This window comes from Halyomorpha halys, unplaced genomic scaffold, assembly GCF_000696795.3.
Source record: "Halyomorpha halys isolate HHAL.00 unplaced genomic scaffold, Hhal_1.1 Scaffold894.1, whole genome shotgun sequence".
Classification (NCBI taxonomy): Eukaryota; Metazoa; Arthropoda; class Insecta; order Hemiptera; family Pentatomidae; genus Halyomorpha; species Halyomorpha halys.
This window is the reverse complement of record NW_027110846.1, coordinates 131,915-155,734: the sequence shown is the minus strand read 5'-3', so window position 1 is coordinate 155,734 and position 23,820 is coordinate 131,915. Positions and strand designations below refer to the sequence as shown.

Genomic DNA, 23,820 nt, shown 5'->3' with positions numbered 1-23,820 from the left:
GTTTCTCTACATCCTGTATCATATCATTATGTCATTATGATCAAATTTACTGGTTGTATTTTTTTATACAGTTGTAAATATCAACAAATAAATAATAAATAAAATATAGATAACAGGCTGACTACTTGCGGAAAAAAAACAGTTGCAAGTGGGAAAACCTAAACATACCTCCCCTTCATGTCGAAACCGATTCAGTTCTTGCCTAAACCTCAAAATGATATGATTCCAGTGTAGAATACACTGCGATTCAGATTTGTTAGTAATGTTTTTATTAAACAATGTTTTGTTAGTAATATTTATTAGTCAGAGATTGAACTATGTACTTACAGTTTTGTGGCAATCATTTAAAAAGAGTATTTGTTCTAAAAATTTAAATTTTTTATTTTAGGACATGATTGTGCAAATAATAAACTTGTGAAACGTTGCCAAAACAAAGTTGTATCATTCACTGATCCTCAAGACCCACCAAAAAAATATATACCTACAAAAAAAAGTTATTAATATGTATATAATACACTTAATTGACTCTATTAGTGGAAGATGTCGAGCGAACACAAATCCTACGCAGAATGGGAGGATTAATGGAGGGCCAAACTTCAAAGAAGTCCGTAATAATAAGATTGGGCAAGACCAGAAGTCAGGAAAGGAAGTTATTTTGGGCCAACCCCTATTGGATCTTACATAGCTATATTTTCTCAGGATAATGGATCTTATTTTTTATTCTGCTCGTTGTTAATAAAAAATGACTACAAAGGACATAATCAATTTTTTTTAGGATTAGATATTCTAATCAATATGATATTTTATACATATTTATTAACATTTATCATATATTATTTGTGAATCGTTGGCTAGGCTATTATAGACGCCGAAGCTTTTTGTTCGTGACTTTTTTTAATCTAAAGAACCTTAAAGTCAAATATGTTAGAGGTTTCTCTGTATAGAAGGAAGATTCTGAATGAAATTTAGAAATGAAGAGATTGAAACTGAATCAATCAATAAATGTTTGAAACACGTTACAGATGATACCGATTTTTTTTTTTATCTTTTGAAGAATCTTTTTTGTACAAGATAAAACGCTAAAACCAATTAATCAATAAAAATATTTAATATATAGAATAATTTAAATCATAGCGTACACTGTGATGATTTTACTATTCATTATATTTTTTAATTTAATCGTAAAATATAATTTAAAAAATCATTTTAGTAGTTTCCGCTTTTCTGGTTATAGACCTCTAATTCTGTTAGCACTAGAAGAGCCTTAAAACGAAGTTTCACTATACAAAATGAAAAATTTTTAGTTTAATTTTCTAGTTGATTTCCAGTATAAATTAACTTTCACTTATTATAATATTTTATGATAAAACAATATTCCCAATACTTGGAAAAACTCATGCTCATCATCCTATATGAACATATACATCGTGTGGTGCTTCAAGATGGACTTTTGGTCCGTTTGGATAATAGCATATGTCTAGAAAAAATTCTATTCTTCAACAAAAATAATCTAATTCTTAGACGACATACAGAATGATCTCGCTAATCCGGTAACTTCGGTACTCTGGATACTAATGCGAACTGGCGTAAAAAAAGGGGTAATTTTTTTTAGCAAACTGAGCAGGCAATAACATTTTTGTTTTAAAATAAAAGTATACATATGTAAAAGACATTTTTAAGGGAAGTCGTTGCGATCACCATGAAATCGAAAGTGGAACTTTTATTTTCAATATCGAGCTTTCTAATTCCTATGGAAGTGTTCGTAATATATTATGTTGGAATTAAAAAATTGTGTATAAATCATTCGATTCTGTAGAATTAGGTAAATTAATAATCGAAAAAGGTACAATAAAATTTTGTTGGTGAACTCATTTTTTTTTATCACGTTTTAAATAAATCCATACAAAGAGTAATTTTTTAAATACTTTTTTTTCACTCATATATGAACACTCTTATAACGTTCAATCATCACTTAGCTTTAAAAGAATCTAAAAGACTTTTTTTTTAATTCTTAAAAAGTTCTAATGGTCGAACTTCCAATAAAATAAGTAAAAATAAAAACTAAATAAATAGATAAAAATAGTTATATACATTCAAATTGTTGAATTATTTTACATCATTTTTCTTATACTTTCTGTAATCCGAGTAAATTCAAACCTCTTAAATTTTTAGATTCTGAAAGTATTAAATATAACCAACCTCTCCAATTTATTATACCAACAAAAGAATATTTTATATCTTATGAATGTAGTATGAAATGTAAAAGCAAATTTGAATTTTGTCAAAAGTTATATAATTTCACTATATCAATTTTTTTATTAAAAAAATAGGAGTATTGAACATAGTTTTAAATTGTTGTTAATAATTAGAATAAAAATTAGACCTGTCTTTGACAGTTTACAATCCAGGTGTTTTAAGCCTTACTTATATTTGCAAACATTTTTTTTTTCTAAAATATCGGGTAAATTAATTCAAGATTGGGAATACACTTTTTTTTTTTTAATTTTATTTGGTAATGTTTTTGTAGTAAATCTGAGATCTAATTGTAATTTTACTATCCAATACCAACATGACTTATGTTCACTTATAATTTACATATGAAATTACAATCAAAATTAAGATTTCTAATTGAATTAGAATATTATTCTCTAGTATGAAGTGCATAATATATTTAAATCTTTTTAGTTTCCTTGAAAACTAAAAACTAAATTTACATAACATTTAAAATATACTTACTGTATGTTAGGCTTCCTGCTATGTTGTAGAATATACCAGATACGCGTAGGAGGGAATATCAAACAAGTCTCCCTCAATATTAGCCGATCGTGTCGCATGATCAAAGAGACTCGTATCAACTGAGAATATGTTTGTTATTACATATCAGCGGGGCGGATTCGTGCTCCGATGATGAGCTAGCGTACAAAGGGAATAACTACGAATCTAACTCCAGGAATACTACATGGCTTATCACTTCGTTCATAGCTAAATGTTATTTTGATTATATTCGGAATCAGACTAATGGTCATCATTTATGTCTGCGTATAACCTCCAAGCTCTTAATATAACGCATTTTTATAATAACAATTTATAAAAAAAAACTACAAACCAACAAAGGTACACCAGGACTGTTGTGGAAGAAAAAAAATGGTAGAGTTTTTTTTTCAATATAGATTTACTTAAGTCATTAAGGAATTTCAAAAGGTCTAAGATTATTTTTAAAACCGCATGTTTATATTAATGGGCGCTTATATATCTATCAACCTATGGAAAACTTCCACATTTACGGGTCGGAGAAATAGATCGGATGGTACAGACTTGCCAAAATGTGGCCGATCCACTTTAGTGTCGGGATTTAAAATCAAAGAGTGTTTGAGAAAAAGCTAGTCATGCATTCACACGTTTGTGTTTCGTAAATGTTGTATGTTAACTGGCAACAGATAGACATTTATGCTCTCTGTGTTTTAAGTGATTAAAAAATTTTCCTAATGTTAGGAATTCTATATATATTATTGAAATATTATATATCCATTGATTTCAATAGAGTTTTTAATCGATAATGAAATAGCTTCTGTAAATTCATATTTTAATTTAAGTTAAAAAATACCTTATTGGGTAGAAGATGGAGTTAGCAATTAAGTATAACTGGAATTACGACATGACGTTATGTGATCCCCTCCCTAAGTATTATCGGCCCGACAATAACCAACCGCTGGCTCCGACAGTAAACACGGATAGCCCATCAACTCTAACAAGCACAAAGCCATCATCGGATAAACCCAAATTTTCTAAAATTAATACTTCACCGGGGTTTTATGTATTTTAGATATAATAAAAACTTTGTTGGGTTCATAACTCAATGTAATAGTACTTTTAAAATGACCAAAACAAAATACATAAATAAATCGGATAATTTTAAAGGTAATAATTATTGAAATTAACAAAAAAAATTGTAATGAACAACATGACATGACTTAGTTAGTACTCGAAAAAACTTGAGTGTATTTATAGGATATTTACAAAAAATAAAAAGAAAGACTCCAAAAATCATTACAATATTTGAATATTGGATAAAAAAATACAAAATCTTAAAAGTCATACATTTACTTTTCATCAAGTAAGGTCTAAACACTATTTAAATGATTTCTTCACTATCAAACCAAACAATATACTCCCACTTCAGTCACTACACAGCATTCTTTGAGACTAAAAATACAAAAAAATGTTCTACGTTTAATAATACATAAACATGAAATATTACTTATATTTCTCTATCCTTTATCCTATGCACTAGAAATATCAATTAATTTCTTCTAGGAAATTCGCGGCGTGGGCTCACAGACTCCCTAAATAATTAATTTTGGCCTATTTATTTATAAATATGATTTTTTTTCTAAATTCTTTACATCAAATTATAAAAATTGATTTTATCAAGAGAGAGATAGAGAAACAAAACATTAATCGCAAAAGATACGCTTGATCAGCAGTAGTTAATATCTGTTTATTAAATAAATTTATCTGAATGTTACTAAACTATAATGCTCTGAATCATAAAATAATTGTTGAATTACGTGTATTATTAACAGCTTCAGTAAGTAAAGAGTAAAACTTAAGTAAGTAAAGTAAAAATATTAGAATAAGAAGGACATTAAGATATTATTCACTTTTTTCCAACCTAAACATTATTTTATCTTCAGTATCTTTCTTTAAATATTTTTAATTTATCTAAATTATTATGAGTAATTTAATTTGATTTAAATGAGTTCTTTAAATATTGCTGATAAAAAAAGAAGTGAACATGGAACACAAATTAAATATTTATTTTTTATAAACATTACTATAATATTGTTATAGATAGTTCATTCCAGAGATAAAATCTAAGAAAACAAGGGACTAGGAAGGATAAAAATAAACCCAATGAGGTATAACAAATGTTTTCTGTCCCGTGACATTTCTTCGACTGGGATAGATAGACAAAATTGATCACTGCCTGATGTTACACCAGAGGATAACGATGTAATCCAGGTCCGAAATATTGCTCAAGATGTCCTATATATCTTTGGCGCTGGGTACTGTTATGACCATTCTGGTGTCTTTGTGTTTTCGAGAACTATAAGGTTCAAATAATTTCATTAGATAATGGAAATGAAAATCATTTTAGGTGAATACGAACAACAAAATAAGATGCATCTGGTTTTCGGCTATCTAACTGCAGCATTTTAATTCTAAAGAGAAATACTACTTCCTTCTAGAAAGAAAAAAACATTTAACGGCTCAGAAGCGTTAAGGGCATTTTTTCTTCTTAACCATTGCCCTGAAGGCATTAAAATAAAATCTTTTATATTCCAATAATAATTAAATAAAAAATGAAGATTAGAGAGATAAATTACGTTTCCAATTTCTTCATTGGCCGCTAGAGCCCCGGCAATATTCAGCTTACCTAACCATGCATTGTAATTAAAAATTCAATGTTTAAGAGCATTCCAAGAACTCAATCCAGGATCTGGCTGATATAATAGTCCATACTAGTATTGAGCAAAAAGTAATTGCGTTTACTTTGGTTTAACTAGTAATTATAATTTCGGACTATTATTACAATTACTGCCGTTCATAAAGTAGTGTTAATTACTAATTAAAATTTTAATTTTCATTCCTAGTTTCAAATTAAAATAATTGGAAAACATGTAAGATTTCAGTTGTGAACATTCAAGTTTTTTAACGGGTTATGATTATAGTCAACTGTTTATTGTTATTATTATTCAATGGGCAACAGGCTATGGAGGCTTAAGTCCTCGCGTAATACATCGCCCGTTTATCGACCTGGTTTTTTCGTAGGGTGGGTTCGTCACTCCCACGCCTATTTTTTTTGTGAGTGCCACACATTGGCAAAGGGGCCTCACAAATGTCCGTGGGGGGGGGAGGCTTTAACTGAATTTTGCATTATTTTATGCTTGAAAAAACCCCGGATGGTACTGGGATTCGATCTGACAACCTGAGGGTTGGTAGGCAGGCGTATTACCACACTGCTACCGCTGTCCCTAAAGAATTGGAAAAGAATATAAGATTTCAGTTATGAACATTCATTAATAACATGAACAACGTTATTAAGTTTTTTAACGGGTTATAATTATGGTCAACTGTTCATTAGGAGGATAAAATAAACATTTTCATTTTGAAATTGATTAAATAACAATTATTGGACCTTTTTTAAATAGATCGTTTTTTATTTATTCTTTTCTTATAAAATAAATAAATATTTGAATAATTGAAGATATTTAGATCTTTGAAGTTTGTATTGAAACAAAAAATGTGGCTTATTTCTTCTTATCAAAAGTGATCTAAAGAAAGTATCTTGAATTTCATTTTCTTTTTTTTTTTTTGACAGGCATACAATAAACCTAATTGCTAAGTTCATTTGACAAACATATCTTCGTGCAACAGTTTTTTTAAGGATTTAAAAGTATTTTTAAAAACTCTAAAACGATCAAATTCGTTTAGAGCAAATGCATTATAAAAATAAAGTAATAACTGTAACAACAAAGGAAATTTTTGTAAATGTAAATAACACCTACCACGTACCGCAATTCCTTTTTAAGAATTTCTTTTTTTTTGTTTTGTTTTATTAATATGTAAGTATTTGCGCGTTCACGCGTGTGAATTTATGAATTAACACAAACTTCTTTACAACATAGAATTAATAAATTATACCAATGTTTTGATTTTACTACATCCAACGTCATAAATAAAAATAACGTAAACTAATTTTATTACTCCCTCCTCCTCCTCAAAACAAATACAGAACACTCATAAAAATAAATAATATTATTTGGGATTTTAATGTTATTTCTGACAAAAAAATGATGTTTTAATTTTTAAAAAAAGAAAGAAAAAAAAAGAGGATTGTGTTCCAGGTTTTTTTTTTTTAAAAAAACTGTTTCAGTACTAGATTATAATGAAATAAAATATTTTTTCTTCAAAATAGTTTAATTATAAGTTATTAAACTTTTTCTAAAAAAAATTACCGCCTGATAATCTGGTAGAAAACCGATGAATAAATAAATTCAAAATTTTAAAATGGATAAAAATAAAATGGCTGGTTTTGGTATTCAATGAGTCCTATCTTACTATTAAATTATTTATTTTTAATATTATAATCTAAAATATATTATTATATTCTTACCTTGACAGGAATGCAGATGAGAATGAGGAGTAGATCCGCCGAAGCAAGACTCGCCAGAAACATGTTAGTGGTGCTCTTCATTCGCCTGTAGACCGTTATTGTGAAGATTATGAGGATATTGCCGGCGATACCGATGAGCAAAGTGATCGAGTACACTATGAGGGTGGGCGCCAGCTCATCCCAGAAGAAGGTGTTTACCGATTCATCAAAATTATACTCATAATCATCGTACATTTCAGTTGTACTATTTTCAGGAAGGTCGGTCGTTAGGTAGTCTGAGTCGTTCATCATGATAGCAGTCAATACCAATCCTCTTATCAGTGCATCATCTGGAAAAGGGCAGAAGCGAATGAAGATTAGAAACAGTTATTGCAATAATTAATTAATTAAAAACTTTTAAGGTAATTAATAATTTAAGGGATTTATACAATAGAAATAATTCAGTCTTTCCACTAGTTTGAATAACTTGAAATCAGATTAAAAGAAGAACTAATAATCTAAGGAGATCATGGATGTCGAACATATTGTAAGGGAATCAATCTCTCATTTCTATGTTTCATAAATTTGGCTGTAAAAAAACTTTTTTTTTTTAAGGTTCTTGAAATACAAATCTGTTAATTTGATAAACAGATTGGTAAGCTAAAATATTTTATTTAATTAACCAAAAATATTTCAATTCTTACATGACATTCCCAAGTTCAATCAAGGAATATTGTTTAATTTTCAAAGAACAATTGTTAGCTTATTTCTGTCAATCATTTTTTTTTTCGTTGTGATTTTATTTATTATTCAACAGCAGTATCAACAGAACTATATATCATACAAAATGTAAAAAAAAATAATCATTTTACGACAGTATAAAAAAAAAAGTAGATATCTTCTTAAATATTAAAATAGATTTTAGATGCCCCCACAGCATCTGTGAGCAAAATTTTATTTACAAGATAAAATACTCCAATAGTGAGAATATATTTTTTAGGGCGTTTGAAATAAAATAAGCGGTGGCCGGTCATTGAAATCCGAAAAATATTCTGCCTTCCATATCGGCTGTATAAAATAATTGAAGAAAAATAGCTCTGTTCATCATCGATACTTATACAGTACCTTTTCAGGACCTTGTGGAAATAGTTTTTTAATTTTGATGGAGATGTGAGTACAGTTTTGCAAATTACTAAGAATAACTTAATTTGACATATAGTGATATGAATTTTAAAGAAATCAGCCAGATTAACATTGGAACTTTCTTTCCTTGTTCTAACTGAAAATAGTAGGTAGAAATAAAAATCGATCCGAAAAAAAATGTAAATGAAAAAAATAAAATTTGTTCACTTTAATTTATGTCAATAACTAGAAACTCAATTATTATTACTATGCAATATATAAAGTATTATATCTATGTATTCTTTACATTTAAAACTTATTTTTTTGTCGTGTGAAATAAATATTTACTATGAAAAAATTGCAAAAAAAATTGTATAGCTTTTATTTATTATAAGCTAAAAAATAGAAATTTCACTGTATAAGAGGTTGTAAAAAAAGTTGTTTATCTAATTTCATTGTATGAAGGGTTACAAAAAAACAAAACAGTTTTATTTGTTTTTGGTTAAAAACTCAAAATAAGCAATAAACCTTTCATATCCCCGTGAATATGGAATATACTTTTTATTCATTTAGTTTATAAAATTTAGAAACAATTCCACCCGCAGAAATGTCCCTCCTCATCATCTGCCCAACCTGACGGCGAATAAACGTCACTAAGCTTTCCCGACGCAGCCGACCCCAATATCCACCTTAAAGTGCCCTTCTGGCAATCAAAGGAAAATATTTAATTTTCATCTATATGCAGATATTCACTGTATATCTGTATTGTATTTGTTTGTTAGTAAAATGTAGAGGGTGAGAGACAAAAATTTCATTTAATTTTCTTTATCTTGCGTATAAATTATCCGGTAATCGTATTTTGTTCTTTTTATTTTGTATATTTTTATTTTTCATATTGTAATTATTCAATTTTAATGATTTCTTTTCATTCTTTTTAGTTGATATATATTACATTAATGAATAATTAGAATTCTCATAATTATTACTTTTTATTATGGTAGCTTGTATTATTATACTTTTATTTTTCATTCTAGAATAATTTCACCCGCTACATCATTAGTTAAATTTTATAAAGCAAATTCCAAAGTGTACCTCTACAAATTTAATTGTGATTAATACGGTACTAAAACAAATTTTCTGTGGCTTAGATATCGAAGTAGATAAGGTTTTTCCAAAAGGAAAAGTTTATTTTCTGGAACTCTAAAGAGAACTGTTGGTTTTCGAATTCTAGAAATTATACCAACTAAATAAATCCCTCAAATTGCTAGCACAGAAGTTATGGACTGTCAAAGTCAAACAAAAGCAGAGCGTATTTTTCGTTTTTTATACAACAGAAATGCTTCTTAAAATTATTGAGAACTCTAGAACTCTCAAAGAATTTTTAATTTTCACCACCTCTCAGTGAGAAAATTGTTGATAAAAATTTGTTGTCGATTTTTGGGACTTCTGTTGAGTTATAGCCCTAGCCCTCTAAGAGTTATGACAATTATTTTTAATAATCAAAGTGATAAAGTCAATAGCCAAAAGTCAAAAGAGTTAAAATAAGTCAAAGTTGCACAAAAAGTGAAGTAACAGCTTATCTTCAAATTGTTTTCTCAATGTCTTTAATAACAGAACTGTTTATTTATATAATTGAGATCTCTAAAACTAATAGCTATTTAGCAGTTGAGCATATGTTGTATTTTATCTTTTGTAATATATCGATTGGATTATTTTAGTTTTCTTTTCTTAATAAAGTTTTTTTAAAATCCTGAAAATCCATAAATGCCCTTTTCCAGGGAGATGTACTAACGTATTTTTTAAATGATATTTAGGATTACTTTTATCCGTACATTCATTAGAATATTGATAAACTTCATCTTTTATATTCTTTGAAATGTTTTGGACAGTTAATTTTATAAACCACTTCCGATTTTTTCTTCAAGCATAATAAATTAATAATTAATATACAACTTATTAATAATAAATCAAGATATTGATTATTTACTTATACTTCATAAACTAAAAAAAAAAGGTTTTTTATTACTTTTTAATTTTAAAAGTATTAAAGGTCTAAAGACTAATACCCCTGTATTCTCTTGAAAAATTAGAAACAGTTTGTATTTACTGTAGCTGATGCTAAATGGAAGCAAAACAGTAATTCACCTGCAGCGTTATTCGACAGCTGGAACTGTTTCAGAAAACAAATCCTTTTCGCTTTATCACGCCACCTTGCCCACCCCTACCGACTAACCTTCTTGGAAGATATATAAACACAGCAACACGGAACCTATATTTTTATTTGTTTTAAATGTTCTTCTTAATTAAAAATCTTAGTTATACAGCCAAGTCCGTCGATTGGATTTAAAAAATAATAATAATAAAACAAATAAGAAAAATATACAGAACGAATACTGGCCATAATTTTTCAACACATGAACAAGAAATGTCGTATAATATTACTATAAAAATAATAAATCATTACCATCACTATCACAAATGTTATATTTATAAATATATCATTCAAAAACTTGATTCACACCGATAGTATAAAATTTATGTCTTATTATTCCTCCTTCGTTGTCTCTCGTTCGATCAGTCATAGGAAAGCACTACAGTCGTTGGAAATCCGAAATATAAGGACCGTCAGAGTGATTTTTAATTTGATTTTTGCTCTGTATTCGGCTGAGAATAATTTATGGTTTAAAATATTTATTTGACATAAAAATGGTGTGTAAGTTAAGCTCATTATGTAAAGAAGATTATGAATTTACCTTTTATTACTGATAAGTTAGTAATACACGTGACACTTAATCTTCAATGAACATTGTTTCAATTATATTAAAATTTCCTATTACAGAATAACTTAGGGATAGTTAATTAAAACAAAAAACTTTTTTTTTAAATGCTTTTTAATTTCAAATACTTAATACAACTTTCAATTTCATTAAATTAAAAATAAAAAATCCCTAAGTGATGTCCCACCTACAGTTGATAGGACTTTTTTTTAACGAGCATACCCAAAATGGCAAAATCCTGATTAGCAACTTAAATGCTGGAATTTAAGATTCACTGTATATCTGTATTGTATTTGTTTTTTTAGTAAAATGTAGAGGATGAGAGACAAAAATTTCACTTAATTTTCTTTATCTTGTGTATAAATTATCTGGTAATCGTATTTTGATCTTTTTATTTAGTATATTTTTATTTTTCATATTGTAATTATTCAATTTAATTATTTTTTTCATTCTTTTTAGTTTGTATATATTACATTAATGAATAATTATAACTCTCATAATTATTGCTTTTGATTGTGGTAGCTTGTATTATTATACTTCAATAAAAAATATATTTATAAATATATAATATTTATTTTTTTCATTCTAGAATAATTTCACCCGCTACATCATTAGTTAAATTTTATAAAGCAAATTCCAAAGTGTACCTCTACAAATTTAATTGTAATCAATACGGTACTAAAACAAATTTTCTGTGGCTTAGATATCGAATTAGATAAGGTTTTTCCAAAAGGAAAAGTTTATTTTCTGGCACTCTAAAGAGAACTATTGCTTTTCGAGTTCTAGCAATTATACCAAATGAATAAATCCCTCAAATTGCTAGCAAAGAAGTTATTGAGTGTCAAAGTCAGACAAAAGCAGAGCGTATTTTTTGTTTTTTATACAACAGAAATGCTTCATAAATTATTGAGAACTCTAGAACTCTCAAAGAATTTTTAATTTTCACCACCTCTCAGTGAGAAAATTGTTGTCGATTTTTGGGACTTCTGTTGAGTTATAGCTCTAGCCCCTCTTACATTATTATTTTACAGTTGATAGGACTTTTTTTTTAACGAGCATACCCGAAATGGCAAAATCCTGATTAGCAACTTAAATGCTGGAATTTAAGAGATAAAGTCCTTTCTTTTGGGGATTTTATAATTTTATCTACGTCTTTTATTATGTTTATAGTTATATTTGTTCAAATTATATTCCTGTATCGCAAAATATATAAATTCGCTTTAGAAGTTACCACTTTTGATCAATTTTTATTACTTAGTTCATGTTCTCAGTGATGCCGTAGAGTAAAAGCTTAAATCGATAGCTCATTGCAAGAACGAGGGAGATAAAAAAAATTAGATAAATTAATTGTTATCCTTTCATTTTCATTTAAGAACTTCTCTTCGCCTGAAAAAGAAAAACTTGATCAAAATTAATTAATAGACAAATTTATCGTAACAGTAAATGTAAATTCTTTTAAAAAAGCTACATGATTGTTGTTTCTTCTTGTGGTTCTGTTTTATAATTCATAATTTTTCTTACGTTTTCTAATTGTTTAGTTTGACAGTTCTAATTCTCCGTCAACATATACCTCAGTAATGTGAGCATTGTTTTTAATGAATATTTATCACAGAAGTAAATTTGTATTTTTATTGTTATATTACTATATGTACAATTTGGGACCGGAGGTCACACAATTTTTTTATTCATAAATATCAGGAATTTAAAATAAAAAATATAACTTATTTATTTTTTATTGAATCTCACTTATTTTTTGTTTGTTTTTAAAATGAAAATCAAGTATATTTTTTCATGACAGAAAATCAAACTAATTCAAAGATCAATAACAGAACAATAAATTTTCAAGAACTGTTCTGATAGGCATTGATAAATTTTTAACTTAAACTTCACCAAATTTTATAAGTAAATATTAAAATAAACCTGCTTGTGAGAATTTAAATAAGTTCCGTCAAGTACATAGGTCAGTTCCTATCGGACGAAGTCCGAAGATTCATGTAATTCCACTCGTTACCTGCAGTTAAAGGAGCTGTGACCTACAACTGGGGAAACCCAACCACACATAGTTAGGGGTGTCATTTGTATGTGGCTACCAGTTCTGGCACAAATCTTGCACGAATTGGAGGTAACACAGTTGTATAGAACACAGTGTAATAGACAATTAAAACTAATGTTTTTATGTATTATTCTTAGTTTATATTCGGTACATTTTGGTGTTGAATAATTAGTTACAGATTTTTTTTTCTAAAAAACTGTAGGGCATGACTATGCAATAAACAACAATAAAGTTACAAAACGCTGCCTTAATATAGTTGTTTTATTGACTGACTCTTTAGAACCACAAATATTATTTGCCACACAAATCATTATTATATTATTGTTATAAGACTATAATAACTATCATAATAATATTTGACCTTGTTATAGGAAGAGAGACCGGGCCAGAGCTGAGGTCTTTAGCATGCAAGGGACGCTCGCCCCATCCCTCCCCACTAACTACGCGTATTCATTATTCCATAGCACTTTAGAAATTTATTGCATTTACTCTTCCCACTTATCATTCCTCTTTTATGCTTTAGAGGGTTTTTTTCAATTACCCACTAAATGCCAATACTGTTCTGAATGCGAAAACTTTCCCAGCTGTTAAAAAGTTGATTTATGTGGAGAAAATATCACAATGAACCATGTTATGAAACTCAGAAGGAATGGGATTCTTCACAAGGAAGTTTCTGAAAAGACATAATATAAAAAAAATTAAGTTATAAAATTATAAACTCAAATCCATATCCTGCATAGACAATGAACTACGCTCAACCATTAGGTGTATTCTTAAGACCTAGTACCAGCTTTATACCGGAAGACGAGGATTTATGCTGGAACACTTGCCTTGATGTCAGAAGTCTAGTAAGCGTATTGTAAGTTATCCCACTCCGTTATATAAAGCATAAAATACCAATCATTAGTAGCTTTTTCATCTTTACACGATTTTTTCAAAATCGTAAACATATTATAATTGTTTTTCTGATAACTGAAGTGCTGTGAAAGCATCCTACCATTATGATTTAAAATTGTTAATAATCAATAAATCAAGATAAAAACAATTAATAAGAATAGAAAAAGCATATCGAATGAATCCCCGTGCAAATGTTACGAGGAAAAGACTACTTTATTTGTACAACTAAAAAAATATACAGCCTCTTGGTAAATTATGTTATAGTTAATGTGAAAATTCAATAAATTTCCATGAAAAAAATGCAGAGTGCACCCTAACATTGAAACTAGTGTTATAAACAACTTCCAACCATTGTTTTAAATTATAAAGATTTCTTTTTCTGTTTTTATATGATAATGGTATATTAATAGTTTTTGTTTTATAATAAATAAATTATAAACATTTATAGAAAAATAATAATGCATGCCAAAGTTGATACGTCAGAGATAAATAGATAAATTAGTGATAAAGTGAGGAGTGTAGTTTGAAATCAGATTTAGATAAATTACAATACAACAATGATGACTTCGCAGTGTAACCCTCGGGATAGGGCACAATCCCAAAAACGTAGAAACATTTATATCTAAGATATTTTTTTATTTTTTAAGAAAACTAACCGAATGCTTTTTCCATATATAGTTATTGAATATAATTAGTAAATAACTTTCAATATATTTTACTGAATAATTGAATAGATTTTAATAAATTTTATAGACTCATTGTCCGTTGTGTTACAATCTTACAGCCCTGACGAAGCACTGCAAAGTGGAGTGAAACGTTAGTTAACAATAAATAGATTTCTTTTACTATTTTGATACGTTTATTGACCGCCATCCGGACTATCTTCCTACAATCTACTTTATTCGATTTATCTTATTCTATTTAATTTTATCTTTATTTCTTCATGTACATAGTTTGATTATGCTCATTTTATTTATCTTTCTGTTTATATGCCTATAGAAATTTTGTCATATTTATTTTTTCAGTTATGAATATATATATTTCTATTTTTATAATTTTTGTATGAATATGATTATTTACGCTATTGCTTATTGTCCAAGGTTGTGGCAGATTGTAATACTTATCAATAAATAAAATTTAAATTACAAAAAAATGTATATGGCATTTTTAAAATATAGACTATCACTTTTACAGGATGCCATTAATAATTCTGACAATTATATTATTCTATAAATGTTATTCAAGGTATAATCTTTTAACTGGAAAGAAATTTCTGGTAGGCCTAATATATGTATAATGGTTACTGCCAGATCCATCCCCACTGCCTTGGTTTTGTACAAGGTTCACCTTTTCACAAAGAAAATTTAATCCTTGCTGAAAAAAGGGACTGAGAGCAATAATCCACCTGGATCCGGATTGATTCAATACTATTGAAGATTAAATCTGTTTCAACCCGCCCACACAAATCATTCGCCTCCTCGAAATGACAGAAGACCGAACCTCCCCTAGGACCAAGACTAAAATATGAGCATTGGGCAATAATTTATCCTTCCACTTGTCAAACCAAAATTATTTTCTTAGGTAACTGGTTAAATAAATTTGAGGTAGGATTTGGGCTGTCCAAGGTCCTCAACGCACCTTGTCTAGAGAGAAAATAAATCTATGGCAACAAGAATTACCATAAATTAATTACGCCATTCACCGACGGCATCATAAATGTATAGATTTCGTAATGTTATTCAAATTATTCTATTTATAATCGGATTTCGTCACATAATTGATAAATTGTTTAAAGGATAGCATCTCTTTGTATCATTATAAATCTGCTATATATGCTGCATACTGACTCTCAACCACCCAAATTACAATGACACAAAAGAAAACCATTGTTTTTTTTTTAATCAGGGTTATTGAATTTGAAGACATAAAAGAAAAAAATTTGGTGAGATGCACGCATATCACCACTCTCACTGACCATTCAGGGAGATATATCAAGTAATTAATATTTGTATTTTGTTGATATAAAAATTCGTATTTTAGAGTTTCGTCGATGCAAATAACGAATATTAAATTTACTCCTGACACGAATTGGCCCAACCCCGATTTGGTGACGGTTATATCTCATGTTTCGTATGTTTATTTAAACGAGAACAGTAAACTTAATTTAGTAAAATTTAGCAGCATTGAAAAGTGGCAGAAATTGGAAAACGTTATGAATCCGGCATTCCCGCCCTCCATGGTAGCCGTACCTACCTCACCATTAAAACAGACTCGTATAGTGTATTGGTCGATCGAGGACATGTTACAATCTCTCGAGAGGGGATTATAACACATAAAATACTAGAATTTTTTCTGCCAAAACCCCGATTCAGCGACAGTCTTATCTTACCTGTGAAATACTTATTATTTACAACGGAAAGAAGAGACTTCAGTTAGAATATTAGTTAAATCGAGTAACATTGAAGAATTTGCTGAAAATGGACAGGTTAACAAAATATTACAAAGCCATGCATATATTGTTGGAATTAGGAGAGATTGAGCTCCACTTTTCCAGAACTATGTCAGAAAACAAATATCTATAGAATTAAGTAGAAATATCTGTCCTGGAACAAGGAAGGATCAATTTTAACTCAGAGTAGGGTGGTAAGTGAATGTTGCGTGATGAGTGCACCGCAACTAATTTTATTCTTACTTGTGGCTAATTATTTGAAATAAACACAATTAAAAATACTTAACATAAAGATTTTTTTTAATTCGGCTTTTAAACTCATATAAACTATTTAAACGAGAATAACACCAAGGTGATATTAAATATCACTCCTTTTACACAATGAAGTTTCCTTGATACACCGAGTTTAACCAAAATCATAAAAGCCGTTTCCGATAAAACCGTAAAAAATCTGTAAAATCCATTATATAAAGTGGTACTTTTGGTTAGTTTATTTAAACAGAAAAACTGCTGTAACATCCTAGGGATAGTTGGTACTATCCCTTAAATATGTAATTTCAGATTTGACAACGATTTTGCAAATCGTGTATTTTGCAAAAATGGAATTAGAAATTTAGCACAACCGTAATACTCCCCCTTACTATATATTCCATATGTAGGTAAGTAAAGTAAAAAAAATATTTACCAAATCTCTCTCTCTTTAGTTTCACTTAACTATATATGAAGTTTGTAGTAAGGAAATGTATTGCGATCGTGAAAAATTACGAGTTCGAGTTTTCGATGGAAATCATGAGTCCAAGAAAACCTAGTCTTGCCAAAAGGTCTAGATGTGAATAAACTAGCTCCAAAAAACAACTGCCGTATGAAACTAATTATTATTTCAATAAACAAAATTTTATATTTAAGGCTGGTATATAACTGTGATGGGATAGCAACTTTTTCGATAAAATCGACTGACCGGAAGTGCTGATTTTTCACATTTCTTTTTTTTATCGTTTTTCTCGAAACGAATTATTTTAATGAAACTCAGTATGTCCACGTACAATTAAATAATATTTAATGCCACATATTTCTTATCTTCATTTAAATAGTCTGACAGACCTTTAATTTTGTTTATTAAAAAAAAAGTTTTCATTGTAAGCAATATTAATAAAAAAGGAAAAATAAAAGCATTCCATGCAGACGTGAAGAGATAAACAACCAGAACGTTCACGGTTGCATTTCAACTTCATCACTTTGTTAAACTGTTGTATTTTTGACTGGAACAAACCTTACTTTCTTTATTCCCACCTTAAGAACCACTAAAATTCAATTTTTTATTTCAACAGAAAACGAATTTTTTTGTTTGTAATTATCGCCTTCACTAATCGAGATTTTTTTTTTCGAAAATCACAAAATAAATTTATAACTTCAAAGGTAACGAATCAATTCACACAAAAGTTTGGGACGAATGTGATGTGATAAGTGATAGTTGTGTGACACGTGAACCTCATCAGAATTAGATATTCATAACAATTAGATATTCATACTGACAACTCCATGGACTATAAATAAAAAAATATATAAATCAAAAATCCAATTAAACAAATGGACCCACAGATAATTTGTATAATAATGAAATAAATTGTTGGCTCTTGGTAGCAGTGGCATGCGCGAGATTGGCGTACTACCCTACTGCTGTCGCACCCCGTATGCCAGAAATGGCCAGGTAGGAGATAAAAAAATATATCCGTATACTGGTAATCAAATAAATACCTCCATGCGTCTGTAAAGAAATTGGATACCGAAAGGGACTATTTATACAAAAATAATATGAGTAAACAGAACTAAATCAACTTTAAGCAATCACAAGTCCAGCTCACAGAAGATAGAGCCATACATTCCATGTATTTACTATTTCATACGCTGTCGAAACTGAAGCAATGATTCAACAAAGCTGTTGAATCCTGATGGAATCAAAGATTAATTGAAGGATAAACATTTGTATATCAATCGAAAATTTTGTTTCCGTTGGACATTCTGTTTCGAAAACTTAAATTAGCAATGGGAGCTGTACCAATTCCCTTTTCTATATATTCCATATATAGCTAAGAGAAAATAAAATTACACAATCATTTTATTGATTTCATAGAGTTAATATAATCATATAATATAATATAAGTATTGTACCATTAATAGTAATCAAGTATTATTTATACTTCCTACAATAATACAAATAATAATTAATTTAATTTAAACCATTCGAATACATTATAATTAAATTTTCTCAGGTTGATAATATATAACAGATAGTAAAAGTAAATACGTCTAAAAGCGAGTTTTTGTTTAAACTTGTTTTTCGCAAACATTTGCGGATTTTATAGTCTAAATTTCTTCAGTATGACAATTGTTCAAATATTTTTGGTTAGACTATTTATTGCGACAGGAAACATTAGAAATTCCTCGATGAGTTTTTCTATTTTCATCTGGATAGCAATCCAATACCTGACAGTCATTCTTAAACTTCAAACCAAACCAACCAGGGTTGTAATTTCTTTGTGTTAGCTATGAGGTATAATTAATAATTAATATAAAATTGTTAATAAGGAAGCGATGGACCTTTTACCCAATAGTGAAAATAGAACGATATCTTCACTATTGGGTAAAAGGACAGTGAACTTCTCCTACATATGGTCCATTACGTCCTTATTAACAATTTTATATTAATAATTAATTATTAAGTATTTATCATTTAGAGATATAACTAATTTCTGAAAAATCATACTATCTATTCTTGCATTATATCAATCAAAAACCCAAAATCAAAGTCAAAACCAAACGGCTCAATTGAATAAATAAAAATAAATAGACAATTTAAATCAATTAACTCGCAGAATGTATCATCAATGATTCTTTCCAATAGTTTGAAAGACATGACCCAAGGAGTATCTCTTTGATTCTCCCAAAGAAAAACTATTCTAAGACAGTACTGACTATGTATCTAAAAAGTTGCTCACTCTGATTGGCTTAAGAAGTTTACAGGCTGCTAAAGTTTTCCACATGATTCCAGTCTGAGACTTATGAAGACTTTGAATTAGACACATTTTGACACTGAATATAACAAAGAATACTTTCAATTGTAACATATATTCCCAGCGGGCAGATAATAAACATTAATTATTATCGCCCCATAATTAAAACAACGAACATGGTTAATTATATTTAGAAATAGCAATATAATTCTAAACAATTTAATAACTAAAATATATCTTATGGTATGAATCTAACAAAAAAAGGAAAGGCAATTTACAGTTAGCTCGGGACTGAATTCTAATTGACTGAGTTTGACTTCAACGCGGTCTTCTAATTATTATATGGTTACAATACTACTTTAGAAAAAACTTTTCTCCTTTAATAAATGACAATCTTGAACTTCTTTAAATCTTTATAATTATTATTTTTATTAACTTAACTGTGGTCAAGTGTATGAAATGTATATACATTCGAAACCATAGTTGAGTATTAAATTATATAAGGAAGACACAGCTAGTGTTACCAATTAAAAAAAAAAAAAAGTTTAGATATTTTATCTCCAAAAATATTAAATACATACTCGAACGTTCGTTTCAATGGGTCTAGGAACTGAACTAAAATTTAAAAAATGACTTTTTTCATTGTGATAAAAAAAACACTGGAGTGATTTTAACAATCTTACGCTGGTGAAAAGAAGCAAGAAGCATAAAATAGCTTCAAGTAAAGGAAGTCATAAAATGTTGTCATAAAAACTGTAAAACAAGTTCATATTTGATTGCAGCATCTTCAAAATACCATTTTTAAAGAAATAAAATTTGTAGCATTAACTTAAAAATATGCTATGGTGAGCGCATTAGCTCAACTTTCACTTATCACTCTACTTACGCCCCCCCCCCCAAAAAAAAGGTTTTATGTATATAAGTAGACTCGTTTGTATTTATATTTTTTTTTTTTTTTTTTTTTTTTTCGAAAATAAAATACTTTTCCTTGCTCTACATTCCATATATAGGCAACTGCAAAGTTTTAATTAAAAAAAAATTGAATTTATATTTCTACAGAGATCTAATCATAAAATATTCAACACCCACGAAAAATACTTCGACTGTCTATTGAATTATAATAATTAGCTAAAAATAAAATAGCTCAGGAAAATATTGTTACACATCAAACTCACTGGCCTGTAATTTTAAGTCAGTATTTTTTCGAATGCTTCAGTACATCCAACCTGGCACAATTCCAGCTGTACTGATTGTTGTGGGTCTGATCGCTGAATCGATAGGTGAGGATCACTATAAAGCTCATAAGATCTTCATCAGGTATATTATAAAGTGAGTATTTCGTCATGTTTAAGAAATTAAAAACCTGAATCAGCAACAGACCAAAGTTAATGTACCATTGGGTAAGAGTTTATAGTGACTTATTTGCAAATAACGGGATTATTACCTAAATCTGCCGGAACCAAATATATACTTTAGAATTTACAAAATTGTAAAATTATCAATAATTTTTTTATAGTTCTTGATGATTTTACAATTTTGTCAGTACTGAACTGTAGATTTAGTTCAGGCGCAATTGGAAATGAGGAAACCTTAACAGCTGCAACAGGACGATATTTTATAAGTGTATTATTATAAACAGTGTTAAAAATATTGATAACATATGAGAAGGAAATTTTTGTGACTCCTGCCAATACTGATCTTAGCTCAGTATTTTTCTGTTTACAGTTTCACTCCCGTTTACCTTATTTGTTAATATGTTTATCCTGTGTTCCACTCCTTAAATACCTGATTCCAACCCTTGTACTTTACTTCATTCAACATACTTGTACATTACTTCTTATAGAACGGTTTTCGTCAAAAAGCCCGTTATAATCTGGGCTACTTCGTTCTGGATTTATCAATGCATATCCCCATCCGTAAAACTTCTTCATTATTATTATTATTATTATTATTATTATTATGGCACTACGGTCCTGCAAGAACCCGGACCTCCTCACAACAGCCAACCAGTCTACACGGTCTTTTGCTTTCTCCTTCCATCTGCCAACCTTCAAGAGCTTTAAATCCTCCACCACATTGTCCAGCCTACCGAAATCTGATCCGGGAACGTCCTCTTTTCCGTTTTCCATCTGGTTTACCATTAACCATCTTTTTGGGTATCCTTTCATCGGGCATCCTCTCAACGTGTCCTAACCATCTTAATCTTTCTCTTTTAATTAACCCCACGATGCTGGGTTCTCCGGATAGATTTATCAGTTCCTTATTCCTTCTCCAAACTCCATTCTCCGAGACTCCTCCCCATATCCTTCTCAATACCTTTCTCTCCCAGGAGTTGAGCATCTGTTTCGCTTTTCTTGTCAAGGGACATGTTTCTTCCCCATAGGTTTTGTAAATGACCACTCTCATCCTTTTAGAGAGAGCTCTAAAATTCAGTATTTTCTGCAGTGAGAAATAACATGTATTTCCTGCTGCCTTCTTGGCATCTATTTCGCTCTCTACTTTGTTACCATCTGTAACCAGGCTTCCCAGGTACTTAAACTGCTTTACAGAACTGAAACAGTGGTCTCTGAACGTCACTTTACTATTCTCTTCCTTATCCTCTCTTGAGCTTTTCATGTACACCGTCTTGTATTCATTTACCTTAAAGGCCCAATTCATATGCTGCTTCTTCGAATTCTCCTTCGAAAACTCCTTCATTAACCACATTTAAACAACTAGTTTTCCTACTTTTCAACAATCAATCTTCTTCAAATCAGTAACAATAATAGGATATATTTATCATTATTATTCCTAAATCATTTTTATTTTTTTATTTATATTCTGAGTCTGTATAAATATCAAGTATGAAACTTTAACACGTTTGTTTTTATTTTTGTATTATTACTTATTATTTTAATTTTGTTATTACTTATTAATTGTTCCAGTTTATGCAAGACTATTGGAACTCAAATGTTCGTTGTATTGTAATTATTTTTAGGGAAATAGATGTCCCAAGACAAAATTTCATTCAGCACCATATTCATCTCATTAATTGTTTTTTCCATTATATAGGACGTAATTAATTTGAATATTTATTATAATAGAATAGAATAAAAATATGAATTTACAAATTAAAAAATAAAAATGAATTTTGGAACAGTGTAATTCTATAATGTTCTCATTTGAAGTCATTATTATGAGTAAAATATAGAAACAGTCAATGGAAAAGACAAAAGCTTAAATCAAGTACTGGAATAAAGTAGGGTTAAGTTAAATGACTCAACATTAAGTAAAGGCTAAGGGTAAAGTATTGAAGCAATTTTTCTGTAGGGAGGGGCTAGTAACTCTTTTAGTGAAACAAATTGTTGTGATGCTAAATCACAATTTATCATTCAAGGTTTGAAGGAAGAAGGTTTTTTTCTTACCAGCTCATCACAATAGACACATGAATATTAAAAATAGTTTCTCCTGTTTAAATACTTACTTATTAATTAAGATACAACCGTATTTAATTTTATAAAACGAAACCAAAGAATTTCTGACTTAATTGAACAAGAAAAAGTGGTAATTAAATTTTATCGCAACCATTGGCTTCTTAATGATTGTTTCCATAATAATTCAGTTCATAATATAGATTTTTTCTAATTCTTTTTTTCCTAAGCTTTCCAATCCCCTAGAGCATGGAACTTGCCTAGACTCGAACTTGCCCCTCTACTTTCAATAATTACAGAATTATAACCCCAGTGTGGTAAAGGTATACATTATTTACTATGTATGAAAAGATGCAGATATTAAGACTTACTATCTACAAAATTTTCTCCTAAAGTGTCCTTCGACCACTTCTCTTCTAAATCCTATGATCACAAACAAAATAACCTTATCTCTCAAATAAGCAGACATTTATATTCGGCGTGAAAAATTGGGGAATTAGTTTAGAGCTAAGGAGTTGGTAAGGTCTATGTGGCAGGTTTAAAAGGAAAGTAAAAAACAAAGGGCTTTTTTCTCCCAGAAACAGTATGTCAATGTGATAGTTAAATCGGAGTATTGTATAAGATATGAAGTGACCAGTGTCTAGATACCATAACTTTCGTTTATTTGAAATAAATAACCAGATATCATTATTAGCTATAATAAATTCAGTAAATAAATTTATAAATTCAAAATATTAAAAATAATTAAAGGATAAAATCGTAATAGGATTACGAATTGGATAAAGCCAAGACTGCCCGTATATTGCCGATATACACAGCTACTTTATTTTTTGTGAAATTGTTATATTCTTTCAGAAACAAAGTTTGTATTTGTTATTTACACTCGAGAAACAATAAAATACGACTTTTTATGGTAAGGTGTGTAATGCGCTCATCACACCATAT

The 23,820-nt window shown here is 29.0% G+C and overlaps 1 protein-coding gene across 2 annotated transcripts in view; it reads right to left on the bottom strand.

Annotated features, from left to right (window-relative positions):
• Positions 1-23,820, bottom strand: part of LOC106686894 (QRFP-like peptide receptor) — a 390,629-nt gene that overhangs the window by 302,207 nt on the left and 64,602 nt on the right. For both annotated transcript variants that reach the window (XM_014430488.2, XM_014430489.2), the window contains exon 2: positions 7,178-7,506. In XM_014430488.2, coding sequence (XP_014285974.1) covers positions 7,178-7,506 — 329 coding nt within the window. The remainder of the gene's footprint in view (positions 1-7,177; positions 7,507-23,820) is intronic.